At 47.0% G+C, this 13850-nt stretch overlaps 3 protein-coding genes across 3 annotated transcripts; 1 reads left to right on the top strand and 2 right to left on the bottom strand.

Moving 5' to 3' along the window:
* Positions 1 to 206: 206 nt before the first annotated feature.
* Positions 207 to 2247, bottom strand: mpst (mercaptopyruvate sulfurtransferase). Its single transcript, XM_047038779.1, has 2 exons — positions 1620 to 2247; positions 207 to 1439 (listed from the first exon to the last, which is right to left on the bottom strand). Exons 1-2 carry the CDS (start codon positions 2206 to 2208, stop codon positions 1153 to 1155), a joined length of 876 nt encoding a protein of 291 aa, XP_046894735.1. The 5' UTR covers positions 2209 to 2247; the 3' UTR covers positions 207 to 1152.
* Positions 2248 to 4009: 1762 nt separating this feature from the next.
* si:ch211-256m1.8 lies at positions 4010 to 11336 on the bottom strand. The gene is made up of 4 exons (XM_047038581.1): positions 11219 to 11336; positions 8933 to 9385; positions 8408 to 8806; positions 4010 to 8075 (listed from the first exon to the last, which is right to left on the bottom strand). The coding sequence occupies exons 2-4, from the start codon at positions 9371 to 9373 to the stop codon at positions 4137 to 4139; spliced, it is 4779 nt and encodes a 1592-aa protein (XP_046894537.1). The 5' UTR covers positions 9374 to 9385; positions 11219 to 11336; the 3' UTR covers positions 4010 to 4136.
* Positions 11337 to 12193: 857 nt separating this feature from the next.
* LOC124479486 (MIEF1 upstream open reading frame protein-like) lies at positions 12194 to 13848 on the top strand. The gene is made up of 2 exons (XM_047038246.1): positions 12194 to 12269; positions 13568 to 13848. The coding sequence occupies exon 2, from the start codon at positions 13606 to 13608 to the stop codon at positions 13816 to 13818; it is 213 nt and encodes a 70-aa protein (XP_046894202.1). The 5' UTR covers positions 12194 to 12269; positions 13568 to 13605; the 3' UTR covers positions 13819 to 13848.
* The last annotated feature ends 2 nt before the right edge of the window (positions 13849 to 13850 follow it).

Raw genomic sequence — 13850 nt, 5'->3', positions numbered from 1 at the left:
TTGTTGTATTTCCCATAATATTGGCCTATGCTGGCCAAGCATTCGTTTGCCGGATATTTAATTACGGATTGGTTACATAATGTTTTAAAGATAACATTCTTTATAAAATGTAACAATACAAGTAGACTATTATGCAAGTGACATTCAATATTCCAAATAAAGAATCGTGTTTAAATATAAGTTAAAAAAAAAGACAGGACATTTAGTCTAAAAACGTACTCGTTTTTATTGTGAAATGTATTGCACGTCATAATATTAGTCACAATGTAACTGTTGCCATTTCAACTAAAAAAGTGCACTTAGGTCTGCAACAATGTTTGATTTGAAATGCAATATTCTTCATTTGAGGATAGTAAATGAAACATGAAATAATTAAAGCTTAAGTGCCACTTAAGTTATTGGTCTCAACATCCTCTGTATGAATAATCTAGGACTACCTGTACCACACCACTCACCCTAGTGCTTCTTTATGACCAGCACCTTTTACACAGCAGCGGTTCCCCAAATCTGTGAAAAACCAAGACCATCGCCATGGAGTCAACACTGGGGGGGACAAACCAAGGCCATCGCCATGGAGTCAACACTGGGGGGGACAAACCAAGGCCATTGCCATGGAGTCAACACTGGGGGGGACAAACCAAGACCATCGCCATGGAGTCAACACTGGGGGGGACAAACCAAGACCATCGCCATGGAGTCAACACTGGGGGGGACAAACCAAGACCATCGCCATGGAGTCAACACTGGGGGGGACAAAATCTGCTGGGGAGTTTGAGGGTCCCCCCCTGAAAATGTTTTATATTTAGTTATGAATATGATTACATCTTTTATGATAATTTCAGAGTGTGCATATAACATTTATATCTTATTTATTTTTTTATATCAATATATTGGGGGGATTTTTTGACCAGATTTGAATATGATGTGTCCCCCCAATATATATTATGATTACAGCCCTGTGAAAAACACTCAACCTTCTCTGATCTGAGGGTTTCTGAAGTAAAACGCCTTGACCTTTCCCCCTCTTGAGCACTTAGTAACTGTGGATTCAGTGCATTCATCTTCTGTTGACTGATCAGTAACTTCTGCTACATGAAGGGGTCTACCTCCTATCTCCTTCTCTCACCTTTATTTCTACTTTCATCTTAATTTCTATTTCCCTTCAGAGATAATATGCTCGGGCGCAGCTCTTTTATACCACTCAGCCCACGAGCCGTCGTACACGGACACTCGCGGAGATCCCAGCAGGTGGGCAGCCAGCACCACGTGACACGCCGTCACACCTGAGCCGCAGCTGGCCCAGAGGGGCCGCTCCAGGTCCACACCGGCCTCCTGGAACAGCTTAGTCAGCTGGTCAGCCTCCAGTTCCCTCCCGGAGGCGTCCATGAAACTGGTGAAAGGCATGTTGATGGCACCAGGGAAGTGCCCGGGTTTAGTGTCTGTGGAGCAAAGCAAGAGTATGGTTGATTTGAGTGAATTGTGAAGCTTCATTGATCATTCAGCTCTGTGTCACGATTGATTGTGTCCCCAAGCATTACCTATTTTTTGTGATACATGTTATGGAAGCAGTTCGACATGTGCACCTGTAGGTGTTTACAGTTACTGATGGGGCAACTTACCATCCCTGGGCTCCGGCTCAGTTCCCCTAAACCTGCCAGCGGACCTAGCATCGATGACCTGAAACCGTTGGGTTTCGATGTTCTTCACGATATCGTCGTAGGTCTTTATCCAAGATTGATTGATGCTCGCCTTGAACTCTTGACGCTCTGGTGAACAATACTCTGACGTCACCTGACGCCCTTCATGAAGCCAGTTCTTCATGCCACCGTCCAGCACGGAGACAAAATTGTGCCCAAATAACTGGAACATCCACCAAACGCGGGGTGCGCTATATGATCCAAAGTCGCTGGCATCGTACACTACAACATGTGTGTCGTTCCCAATACCTAATCCTGACACGTACTCTGCAAATTGATTTTGAGTTGGCAACATGTGATCCAGCGATGAAGTTTTGTCAGAACACTCATCCAGATCAAAGAAGTGTGTGCCGGGTATGTGTTTCTGTCTGAACTCTGACGTGGCATCTCGTTTCAGTTTCGGCAAATACCAAGACGAATCAAGTATCCGCAGGTGGGGACCTATTCGGTTGCTTTTTATCGCATCGGCAAGCCACTGGGCTGAGACAAGTGCACGGGTCTGCGACGCCATGACAGCTTTTAGTTAGCGGTACACTAACCCTATGGCTGTACATCATTTGACAGGGTAAGTCACGTGTGCGATGTGACCACGCCCCTCTGTGGGAACGTACAACTCTGACAAGTAGCCAAGGAACTTTTTACACATTTTGTTTAGAGATTAAGGTCCATGGAAAGAAGGTTTTTTTTGTTGGTAAAAACATATGGAATAAAATATCAACATACAAAAAGAATTTTGCCACGTAATTCTGTCTATTGCCTTCTGGGGCTGTTGAAGGCAGAAGCACTTTGGTGATAGTCATGGGTTTGGGCTCTCCTGTAGTGTGACTAAACAAATACCTGCCCCACTTACAATTCTGCTGGACGTGTACAATCGTGTTTTGTGTGCCTTGCTTGGAATGTTGTCAACATGACTATTCTATCTCTGCGACTCTTTGTGTCAAACTGGACTTTGGTGGCTGGTGTGGGTGTTAGAGAGGAGAGATGTGTTAGAGAGGAGAGATGTGTTAGAGAGGAGAGATGTGTTAGAGAGGAGAGATGTCCAGAGGAGAGAGGAGAGATGTGTTAGAGAGGAGAGATGTCCAGACGAGAGATGTCCAGAGGAGAGATGTCCAGAGGAGAGATGTGTTAGAGAGGAGAGATGTGTCAGAGAGGAGAGATGTGTCAGAGAGGAGAGATGTGTTAGAGAGGAGAGATGTGTTAGAGAGGAGAGATGTGTTAGAGAGGAGAGATGTCCAGAGGAGAGAGGAGAGATGTCCAGAGGAGAGAGGAGAGATGTCCAGAGGAGAGATGTCCAGAGGAGAGAGGAGAGATGTCCAGAGGAGAGATGTCCAGAGGAGAGATGTGTTAGAGAGGAGAGATGTGTCAGAGAGGATAGATGTGTCAGAGAGGAGAGATGTGTCAGAGAGGAGAGATGTGTTAGAGAGGAGAGATGTCCAGAGGAGAGAGGACATGCTGGGGGAGCGTGTGCCTTGTCACAAGCCTCTGATTACACACTCAATGCTTGGCTTGTCAGATAGTTACCAGCCCGTGCAGGACCAGGTCATTGAGAGGAAATTACAAACCTGATGCCTGCCCTCCCTTTTCTCCTTTGTTCAATTCTACTTGATAGTCTACTTATTTGACTCCAGAAGCTCACTGATAAACTTGATTCTCAGAGCCTTCAGCTTTGTTGACATTAGCACTGAACACAGAGGGCTAGTTTCCTTGACACAGATAAACAAATCTATCTTTGGATAAAACTGGGTTTTTATAAACTCTGTATCATAGTCCAGGAGCATAATCTGGGGCCCCCTCTGGTAAACAGTGTCGAATAGATGAACGTTCTGAATAATACACACAACAAAAGAAATGTGACTCACAAGTATTTTTTTTTTTATAGTAATAAATGTCAAAGCACAATTTACAACTTTAAATGGCTACAAAGACTCTGTAAAATGTCCTCCTGACGCCCGTTTAATTTCTCTGAGTGGTGCCGTGTCAAAAACGTGTCTTTAAGTAACAAACATCACTGCTATTCATTTGAATAAATGCTTAAAATGGTGGGTACAATCATGGCTTCTTATTCAGAATATATAATATGATGTGAAAATGCAAAAGACATTTGTATTCATACATTTTGATTTAGATAAAAGCACCTACTAATCTAATATGCAATGTTACATTATTATATTTTCTCTCTCTCTCTTTCCCTCTCTCTCTCTCTCTCTTTCTCTCTCTCTCTCTCTCTCTCTCTCTCTCTCTCTCTCTCTCTCTCTCTCTCTCTTCTCTCTCTCTCTCTCTCTCTCTCTCTCTCTCTCTCTCTCTCTCTCTCTCTCTCACACACACACACTGCTTCAGTCCTCAGTTCACTGATGTACAGTATCTCTCTGTTAATTGACAGTGATCCACGCTTTGGAATAGAAGGTTCTGAGGGCATCTCAGGGCATGTACTTCCTGGCTTCAGGGCATGTACTTCCTGGCTTTCATGCGGGGGATGATGTGAATGTCTCTGATGTCATCGTGTTGGAGCAGCCAGCACAGATAGCGCTCGGTGCCCATTCCCCATCCACTGGTGAGGAGAGGGATGACCTGCCTCATGTTGATGTACCACCTGTAGGACTCCTCGGGCACGAGGTGGTGCCTCAGGGCGTCCTGCACCATCTCAGGGGTGGAGTGGCGCTCTCCCAGACCCACAGTCTCTCCCAGACCCAGGAGCAGGTCGGCTGCTTTGGCCTTGCGTTTGCCACTATGTTCCACATAGGCCTGATAGAAAGGCACACCTAAGTGGTCCATCTCTGTCAGCCAGACGGCTCCTCCATACTTCTTAATCAACACCCGCTCTCCTTTGCGTGTCAGTTTCCTGCCAAACTGGGGTTGGCCATCTTGGACCCACTCTAGACAGTCTGCAGACGGCATCATGGGAATGGCCTGGTCCAACGTGACTCTTGGGAGGGGTGTTCTTCCATCCAGCTTCTCCAGCATGTCTTGTGCATGGGAGAGGGTCCCAGCAGTATTCAGTATGATGTCCGAGTGCTTCTTGAGCATAGCTTTGGTGAGGTTGGCCACATAGCCCTCTGCTATGTTCATGGCATCATCCATGTTGCCAAGCAGCTCACATTCCACATGGTAAAACTGGTTCAAGTGTGTTGCGTCTGGATCCTCTCCTCTGAAGCTTGGAGATACGTAGTAGGTGCCCGGCAGGTTCTCTTGGAAGCGCAGGAAATACTCCAGCACAAACTGCATGGAGTCAGCCAGATAGACGCCCTGTCCCAGCATGTTGACAAACACAGGCTCAGAGTCTGATCCCAGGCCCATAGGAGATGATATGGTGTCTGTGGTGAGAGGGGTCAGAGCATAGGAATACTGGCAGGTGTTGTGAAAGTATTCCACAGTGCTGTGGAAAAGAGTGTTCTGAATCTGGAAAAGATTGCGGTACCACTGGCTTCTAATGGCCAAGGCAGAGTGAGTCTGGGGGTCCTCCCAGGAGCGGGGGGGTCGGCAGAGTGAGATCCTGGTGTAGATCTCTCTCAGGGTCTCAGGGCTAGCCGGGGGGCCATCAGCAGATGAGACGTATCCAGGATAGGCCGTGACACACTCCTGCTGCAGGGCAGGAGGCTCGGAGCTTGGTGAAGGGACCAGAGGGATCAGTTTAACGTGAGCGTAATCAATCTCAAAACCCTCGAAGATCAGAGCAACACCTCGTGCTCTCAGTCCTTCCACCAGCAGACCGGCCACTTTACGAGCCGCTAGAATCAGGGACGTGTAGTCAGAGTCTTTCAGGCGGAAGATGTCGCTGGTCAGTGGTTTGCGTGGCACCAGGACAGTAAGACCAGGCGTGTTGGGGTAAGGAGTGAGGAAGGCCACGTGGTCGTTGTCCTCCCACACGCGCCACTGTTGCTCTTCGCCCCGCACTATACGTGAGAACAGGCTGTCATCGGAGGGCTCTCCTAAATAATCATAGCTGGGGGGTGCGTTTGGTGTGGGGAGCTTGTTTTGAATCTTGGCCTGGACCTGGTCCAGATCGTGGTCCTCCCAGCGCGGGCCACTCTTTGAGCTGCAGTAACCTGGATCATAGACCTGGAAGTCCTCCTCTGAAGCTAGGTGGGGCTTCCATTCGGCCTCCAAGCTGTGGAGCGGCAGCACTCTGATTTGGGCCGGCTGATCAGGCTGTGGTTGACATACCAAGGCACAGCGCTGCACCTCCATTCTATCACACAGCAAACTAGCAACAGCCTTTGCCCCTCGTAACATTTCTAGAAAATCTGGCAGGGGTAACTTAAAGATGCTGTTTTGCCCACTAAGGGTTTTGCGGGTCAGAATGGTAGCACCAGGGGTCCAGGGGCTGGAGTGTAAGTAAGCCACAAGGTTGTCAGTTTCCCAGATCACGTTACAGGAACTCTTCATGGGTCTGATGACTTCAACGCGGGTAATCCCACTGATGATAGAGGCCACAAACATCACCCCAGCGTTGGTCTCAATGACAGCGTCACCTCTGGCGTCTACAGCGATGATCCCTGCACAGTTCCCCTTCAGGTTCTCAGTCATCAGCTCTCGACAGGCCTGTCTCAGATTGGAGCCTTTATGGTGGTAGAGGCCAGCCACTTTCTGAGCAACCGTGTGGCTTAGGAACACATCTCCATCCCCCGAGCAGGTCACTGCTAACTGATCATCAGCATATATTCCTGCTCCAACCACTGCGGTATCTCCAACTCTGCCTTTCCATTTCCCAACCAACCCACCTGTAGATGTCGCAGCTGCTAGCTTGCCCTGGCGGTCCAACGCCACAGCACCAACAGTCTGCGGGTGGTTGTTTTTGGAGGCGTTGCCTGCGCTAAGCTTTGTTATTAACTCCCTGCGTCGAACATCAGTGTGAAAGTACTGTGCGCTCACAGGCTTGGCGCTCCCCTCCAAGCTTTGTACAAACTCCTCTGCTCCTTCCCCTACTAGCAGTGAGTGTGCACTTTTGTCCATAACGTGTCGAGCGGCGTTTATCGGGTTCTTCACCCTCTGAAGGCAGGCCACTGACCCAGAAGTCATCCCACTTCCATCCACAATGGTCGCCTCCATCTCATTCTTGCCTTCTTGGTTGAACACGGAGCCCTTTCCAGCATTGAAGAGGAAGCAGTCCTCCAAGGCTGCCACAGACGTCTGCACAGCATCTAGACTACTGCCTCCTCCCTGGAGCACTCGGGCCCCGAGGGTCAGGGCTGTCTGGAGGGCAAATTCAATGACTCCCACGACCTTCTGGTTCAGCATCATCACCTCCCCAGCTCCTCCATGGATCACCAAAGTAAAGTCTTGTTTCAAGTCGGCAGTGGCTTGGTCAGAGGTCAGGGTTTGCTTGGACACTTTTCTTCCCAGCCTTGGGCCGACAGGGACACAACTCGGGCTGATTTTCCCCTCAACCAAGTCGTTCATTTGTCCAGCCTGTCCTTCCTGTAGCAGGCACTCCAGGGCTCCCATCTGACCTGCAAGCGCATATCTGACAGCAAGCAACATTACCAGCTTAAGTGTGACCTTCAGGCTATCTTGAAGCCTCTCCAGGATTGTGGCAAAGCTTCCTTTTCCATTGAGCACCATACGGACCCTGTCGCTCCTTCCTAGGTACGTGACAGCCAGCTGATCTTTGGCATAAACGTTTCCCACCGCACACTCCACACCCTCCATCACATCCTTGCCTGTGAGATACACGGACGGGCATCCAAAGGACTCCAGGAACCTTTTGAGGGGGTTGTCTGGAGACAGAGCCCAGCGGAGGGCAGCGAGGTGAGGCCCGACACCATGGCCACTTTTGGTAGCTTTGATGAGGTTCTTATGCTCCAGGAAGGCAGCGTGGAAGAGGCGTAGGAGGTCAGTGGTGTACCGAGGGATGTTGTCTGGTCCCACGCAGGTCGCTAACGCTCCAACGAGCTGGCGAGACTTCATGGTGAGAGAGTATGTGGGGTCACAGCGGCCATGTTTGTAGTGGCGCATGTGGGTAGGTGTTACCAGGATGTGGGTGTCAGCAGAGTCCCCTAGAGTTTGCCTCAGGGAGAGCTGTAAGGAAAAGTTGATCCATGCATCGTATAAGCCCCTGTGACCTTGCAAGGTTGAGAATACATCTGCGTAAGAGGAAACCTCAAATGTGAGGACTGGGTGGGTTGCTTTAAGGGGGGGACTCGGGCTAGGGTTGGTTATACCCTGCATTGGAAACGACAGTGGACCCGGAGTGGGGGAATCCATGTTAGCGATGGTGGATCCATCGCTGCTCACTATGTTAGCCTGGGTGAGGTCTAAGCTAACTGATTCTGACAAGTAGAAGACACTCTCAGCTACCAGCCCTGCCACCATCCCATCCAAAGCACTGTGCTCAAACACCATGCCCGCTGTGCTGTCTTTAAACACCACCAGATTCACCACCTGTGGAGAAAGAAGAATGTGTGTTGTTTGTCGTGTGGTTTGCCAGTTGATGTTAACCTGAGGAAGAACCGGTTTTCTTCCAGTGCTTCTGTGAAGTACATTTTATTAGATGAAAATTGTGGACTGCAAATAACTCTGGGAGGGGTTGAAGACGAACTTCCCATCTGACTCAATATTGCATTATTCATTTAACTCAATCGATGTAATTAGTCTACTCAGCAGATAATCATGTTGTTTTTCTTTCAAACAAATACGTAAAGACCACATCCTCCACGGGATGAATGCAGCTCATTCACCAGGACACCACATGACAGACATCCTATTTCCTGTACCTTGTCGTAGTATCTCAGACAGGATCCGTCCCCCCCCCCCAGACGGACTGCGTTCAGGGTGTCCGCCAGGTCAGACGGTGGATTGCAGTCTTCCAGGGAGAGAGCCACCAGCGCGCTCTCCATCACCCCCAGAGAGGCAGCAGTGGGCCCTCCTCTCCTCAGGATGTCTCCCCTGACGGAGCTCCAGGCCTGGCGCTGCAGGGCCGAGAGGCTGCAGATGGCCCGGGGATCGTTTTCCTCCGCAGCTGGTGGCTGGTTCAGCACCTGAAGCACCTGGCTGTAGATGTGGAGGAAAGGCAGAGGGGACATGGGCCCTCCTGGGACGGAGCGCTCCAGTATGTTGACAGAAAACACTCCACCTGAGCTGATGATGATGGCATGGAGGCTTTCTGGATACACCTGGGGAGGAAAGGTTACATTTGATATCGCATTAAAAAATACCCACATAAGATGAGGTGGGCCTCTTTAAATCTTTTTTTGCAATAAAATATCTAAAAAATATATTTTTGTATCTGAAGAAGTCACCTGAATCTGATCCTGAGTGCTGCCAGGAATGCGGCTGGTAGCAAATACTTCAGACTGCTGTGTGCGTTCAGTTGGAACATCCCCCTCCACCAATGAGGGCTCTGTGTATAGCTTTGCCACCGCCCACATCAGGGCTGCTGCCCTCTCCGCTTGGGAGCGCTCTACCTGGGAGGGGGGTAGCACGGAGGGGATGGCGGTGGAGGTGGGCAGAGGGTCCGTGCATGACAGCAGCCGGGACTTGAACTGTTCCGTCACCCAGTTCTCCCTTCCAGAGGCAGCGGCTGCCAAGCGGGTTTGGGCCTCCTCCAGAACCCCCCTCTGCTGGCTCAGGGTGCTGATGTATTGGGGGTACAGCTCAGGCTCCAGGGTGAGCTGGAGCACACGGCTGGCCTCCTGCAAGGTCACATCCAGCTCTGGAACGGGATAATCAAGAAGGGCCATCCTGTTGACAACCTAGTGAAGGAGAGGTGTAGAGTAAGGCCTAGTGAAGGAGAGGTGTAGAGTAAGGCCTAGTGAAGGAGAGGTGTAGAGTAAGGCCTAGAGAAGGAGAGGTGTAGAGTAAGGCCTAGTGAAGGAGAGGTGTAGAGTAAGGCCTAGTGAAGGAGAGGTGTAGAGTAAGGCCTAGTGAAGGAGAGGTGTAGAGTAAGGCCTAGTGAAGGAGAGGTGTAGAGTAAGGCCTAGTGAAAGAGAGGTGTAGAGTAAGGTCTAGTGAAGGAGAGGTGTAGAGTAAGGCCTAGTGAAGGAGAGGTGTAGAGTAAGGTTGTGCTTATTCAGTCAAGTCAGTTGAGTCAACATACTGACCACCTTTGATTGTTGCGACTCTCTTGTGAGCAGCAAGATATTGTTTCAGTATTGGCAAAGTAGTACCTTTAAATTAATAATGTCTTATTTTGCGCTATCTCTTCCTTCTCCAAAATAAAAAAAATAAATAATTCCCCTTCCACAGTTAATCAGTCCATTTCACAGCCTCTCTCCATGTCGAACACGTTTTCAAACTAATTCAGTTCTTCTGTTGATCATCCAAAGCAGGAATTCCTGACAGTCCAACAAACTGTTGGCTCTGTCATGTGACCTCACGTTGATGGAAACACCAGCCCCCCCCCTCCACCACCCCCCCCCCCCCCTCCACCAGCCCCCCCCCCCGCTGATCCTGAGACAAAGCTTCCTAACCTCAGCCCCTACTGACATAATATCCTAACAAAGCCAATCCACGTGCCACGTACCCCTCTTAGTTAAACCAGAAAATTGCCCCAGTTCCACATTAAGAATAGCGTGGTGTTTGTATTGCCAGTTGTCATGAGAATGATGCCTCATGCTGCATGACCATGTGGGGAAATTAGATTAGTGCTGATTGGTCGACTCAGTTGCTGTCCACAATGTTGACAGTTAGTATTCTTCTCCAGGGTAGATTCTGGCTCTCCAGAGATGCTGGTCTTGTGATTGCCCATAACAGCTATGACATGTCCTCTAAACAAAGCTACAATTTCACTGATTCAAAGAGAGAGCAGATGTGATGTGTGTTTAGAAATGCAAACGATGCATGGTTTGTTTCTAAATGTATATGTTAATGTCCTTTTTTTTCTTTATATTGCACTACAATACTATCACCCATAGTTATGGATGGTCTTAATTTCCATTTGACTCTCTTGTATTACAACCTCTCACAAAGTCCTTTGACACATCAACTCAGATCGTATAGCTTGTATAGCTAGGTTGTAAACGTTGAGTTCTTTTTTAATTTTGTAAGACATAACTGCAGTATTGTTCTATCTACAAGAGAACAATTTCACAACCTATAGCATATAATTGTTACTATTCTTACCATTATGTTTAAGCCCTCAGTTTATAAGTAAATTCCAACCCAACAGATACTCCTTTGAAAGCAGCATGTCCTTTCGTTGCACATAAACAGAAGAATAATTACATCACACACAAAGCGTGTCAAAATGCCCAAGAGTGAAAAAGAATCTGCACACAGTTCAGTTCTGTAAATCTAACACAGCTGGGATTCATCCAAGCCTGTCTGACATAACATCACACAACATTTGATGATCAGATGAAGTTATCTACATACTTGACCTGCACATATACAGAACATTTCAGTATGATATTAGTCCAAATCAAGGAGTCTCACAAACAAACTATAACATGCTAATATTTATGGGGGAAAGACAACACAGGATAAGAAAGACAAGGATCTTACAGAATTCCTTACATTTGTCAAGATATTATTCTTTAGTATTGACTTCATGTCTAAAATTCTTGTTTATAGTTTTATTTGCTTACCTCAGTATGGAAATCAGTCAAGACCTGGACAGTCCGTAAGATGCAAGTCTGAGTGGCAGCCAGTTCTGTGGGTGTACACAAACAGGGGCAGGCTATAATATATACCTTGTGATTCCAATTAAAGAATTCAATTTCCTGTCTCTCCATGAAGACTGGGTGAACCGGGGACAGTCTCTCCCTGCACCCTGTGCTGTCCTCCACAGAATGGACTTTCAAGATGGGTCTTTTAGATACGGATTTGATTGTATTGTATCTGATACCTTTATTAAATATAGATCATTCTTAGTCCACACTCACTCTAATTAATCTTGAACAAGACATTTTAACCTTGTGACTGCTGAGGGATCTATTAAGTATACGTTTGCTGGTTTTGTCCACGTTGTTGTTATAATTAGATTTAGGTTACAGTAGAAGAAAGAACATGCATGGGAATCACTTAGCTGCCTTTCTCTAACTATCTCTCGTGTTGTCTTCAGTTACAACGGTCTCATGATTTAACCTGATTTAAACCCTATATGCTGAAGCCTACAGGAAGTCATTTAGTTGGAAAGTTAAATATTTTCTGACTAAAGGATTTCAAAGGCCGTTTTATGCATGATGAACAGCTTGTGCCAAGGCTATTTATACACTTATAATATACTGTGGGGCCAATTCTCATGTTGAATTGATAATTTTGTGGTGAAAAGCAGGCTTCCTGAAGTATGTTTTTAGCACAACCAAGTAATCAAGTTCTTCAAGGATTTAAGCCCAAGACTTAGTAATTGTAGGTCGTGTCATATGCTACTCGAGCAATATTTCTACCTATTATTAGAATTGCCTGTTATTTCATAATTGGTTTTAATGATAAAATCGGTAAATATCGCATATATTTGATATAATTTATTTACTTGACATGTCACGTTCAGACTCATTTGAGTTTCTTACACCGGATGTACTAACAACAGGTGTGAAAATATTTCGTCATTAACTTCCGGGATACATGTTGACCCCGGCGTGAGTGAGTTGCTTCTTCTGGTGGCTAAGGACAAATATTTGAAACAGTTTTTGAAACGTAAGTCAGCTGCTTGTTCTTGGCAAAGCTTGTAAATTCTAACTGTACATGTTGATTGTGCGTAGCACTACAGTAGCTAGCGGATCCAAAAGTGTTGATCTGTAGCCTAGCATTGATTATTCTGGAAGCTAACCGGCTAACTCGCTAACTTGCTGTAAGCTAGGCTAACACACGCCAAGTGGTCAAATCAAAACTCGCCAACCATTTCTCCGAATGAAAGTGACACTGATATCCAAGTATATTTGGTGTATATCTGTAGCTATAGTACTCACTGCACTGGTACTCAAGGCCACATAACTGGTTAGTAGCTAATTTGCCTACCGTGGGCTACGCTAGCTAGCCTTAGTAGCCTTTTGACATTAGTGCTGCCAAATATATTGTTTTGCGACTTCTCTGTCGATTTGGTGGATCTTCTTAGCTAAGAAGTTGTTAGTAGGCAACTCAGAACAAACGTTCCGAGTATTCAAGTTAAAATCCTTGGTCCAGACAAATTAACATATTACTTCATATATTAGTGTCTGAATCATCTGCTTCTTTGTTATGAGATGAGCAAGCTTGAACAATGCTTGCTTTGTTAAGTGGATATTTGTTAATAGTCCAATTGTAACCAAACTTGAGAAATTATATTTGGCAATTTGGTTCATTTAGTGAAAGACACAGGTAGATGGGTAATTTGTTGTGCTTTTTGCCTATCATACAGCTGCCTAGTTCAATAGATCTCTGTGGATATCCTTCAGTTGTCAGGAATCTTCGTTTATTCTTGAGCATATTCCGTCTCTCAATTAAATAAAAAACAAACATCACTGCTATTCATTTGAATCAATGCTTGAAATGGTGGGTACAATCAAGGCTACTTATTCAGAATATATAATATGATGTAAAAATGCAAAATACATTTGTATTTGTACATTGGTATGTATTGAATATAGAGCAGTGGTAGAGCATTTGACTGCAGATCATGAGGTTGCAGGTTTGAATGGATCAAGATAAAAACATATATTAAATTAATAGTAGATTAATTTCCTCTCTCTCTCTCTCTCTCTCTCTCTCTCTCTCTCTCTCTCTCTCTCTCTCTCTCTCTCATACACACTCTCTGTCTCTCTCTCCATCTGTACTTCTTTAAACTACTCATTCTCTTCTCCTTCCTTCTCCCTGTTTGTCTCTCTTGACTTTGTTTCCAACAACTCAGCGGTCTGATTTCCTGCTGTACTCTTCAGGCCCTAGTCCCCCCTGTATGTATGTTAGCATCTTCTGAAATAATACATGAAACATGTAACTTCCCCCCCCCCCCCCCCCAGGAGCCAGGGACTCCTCCCCTCTCCATGTGTCGGCCCTGATGGGCGGCTGGTCTCGCAGTGCGGTGCTGGACCTGTACCGGGCTCTGCTCCGTGCAGGGCGCCATCTTCAGCACACTGACCGCAACTACTACCAGCGTGCCGTGGCCCGCGAGTTCCGCCGTTGCCAGGCACTGACGGCGCCCACCGCCAAGGAGGACGCTTTGAAGAGGGGCCAGTTCTTCCTCAGCAGCCGTCTGGGGGGCCTGGTGTAGCGGGGGGGCCTGGTGTAGCGGGGGGACCTGGT

Source organism: Hypomesus transpacificus, chromosome 17 (genome assembly GCF_021917145.1).
Source record: "Hypomesus transpacificus isolate Combined female chromosome 17, fHypTra1, whole genome shotgun sequence".
Lineage (NCBI taxonomy): Eukaryota > Metazoa > Chordata > Actinopteri > Osmeriformes > Osmeridae > Hypomesus > Hypomesus transpacificus.
The sequence above is the reverse complement of the archived record's forward strand: the minus strand, read 5'-3'. Positions and strand labels throughout refer to the sequence as shown.

Bases quoted from the DNA above. Each gene is read 5' to 3' on its own strand.
- LOC124479486 (XM_047038246.1), top strand. From the start codon at position 13,606: ATGGGCGGCTGGTCTCGCAGTGCGGTGCTGGACCTGTACCGGGCTCTG.
- mpst (XM_047038779.1), bottom strand. From the start codon at position 2,208: ATGGCGTCGCAGACCCGTGCACTTGTCTCAGCCCAGTGGCTTGCCGAT. The intron at 1,440-1,619 runs GTAAGTTGCCCC...TTTGCTCCACAG, and splicing joins TGAGCCGGAGCCCAGGGATG to ACACTAAACCCGGGCACTTC.
- si:ch211-256m1.8 (XM_047038581.1), bottom strand. From the start codon at position 9,373: ATGGCCCTTCTTGATTATCCCGTTCCAGAGCTGGATGTGACCTTGCAG. The intron at 8,807-8,932 runs GTGACTTCTTCA...TTTCCTCCCCAG, and splicing joins GCACTCAGGATCAGATTCAG to GTGTATCCAGAAAGCCTCCA. The intron at 8,076-8,407 runs GTACAGGAAATA...CTTTCTCCACAG, and splicing joins GTCTGAGATACTACGACAAG to GTGGTGAATCTGGTGGTGTT.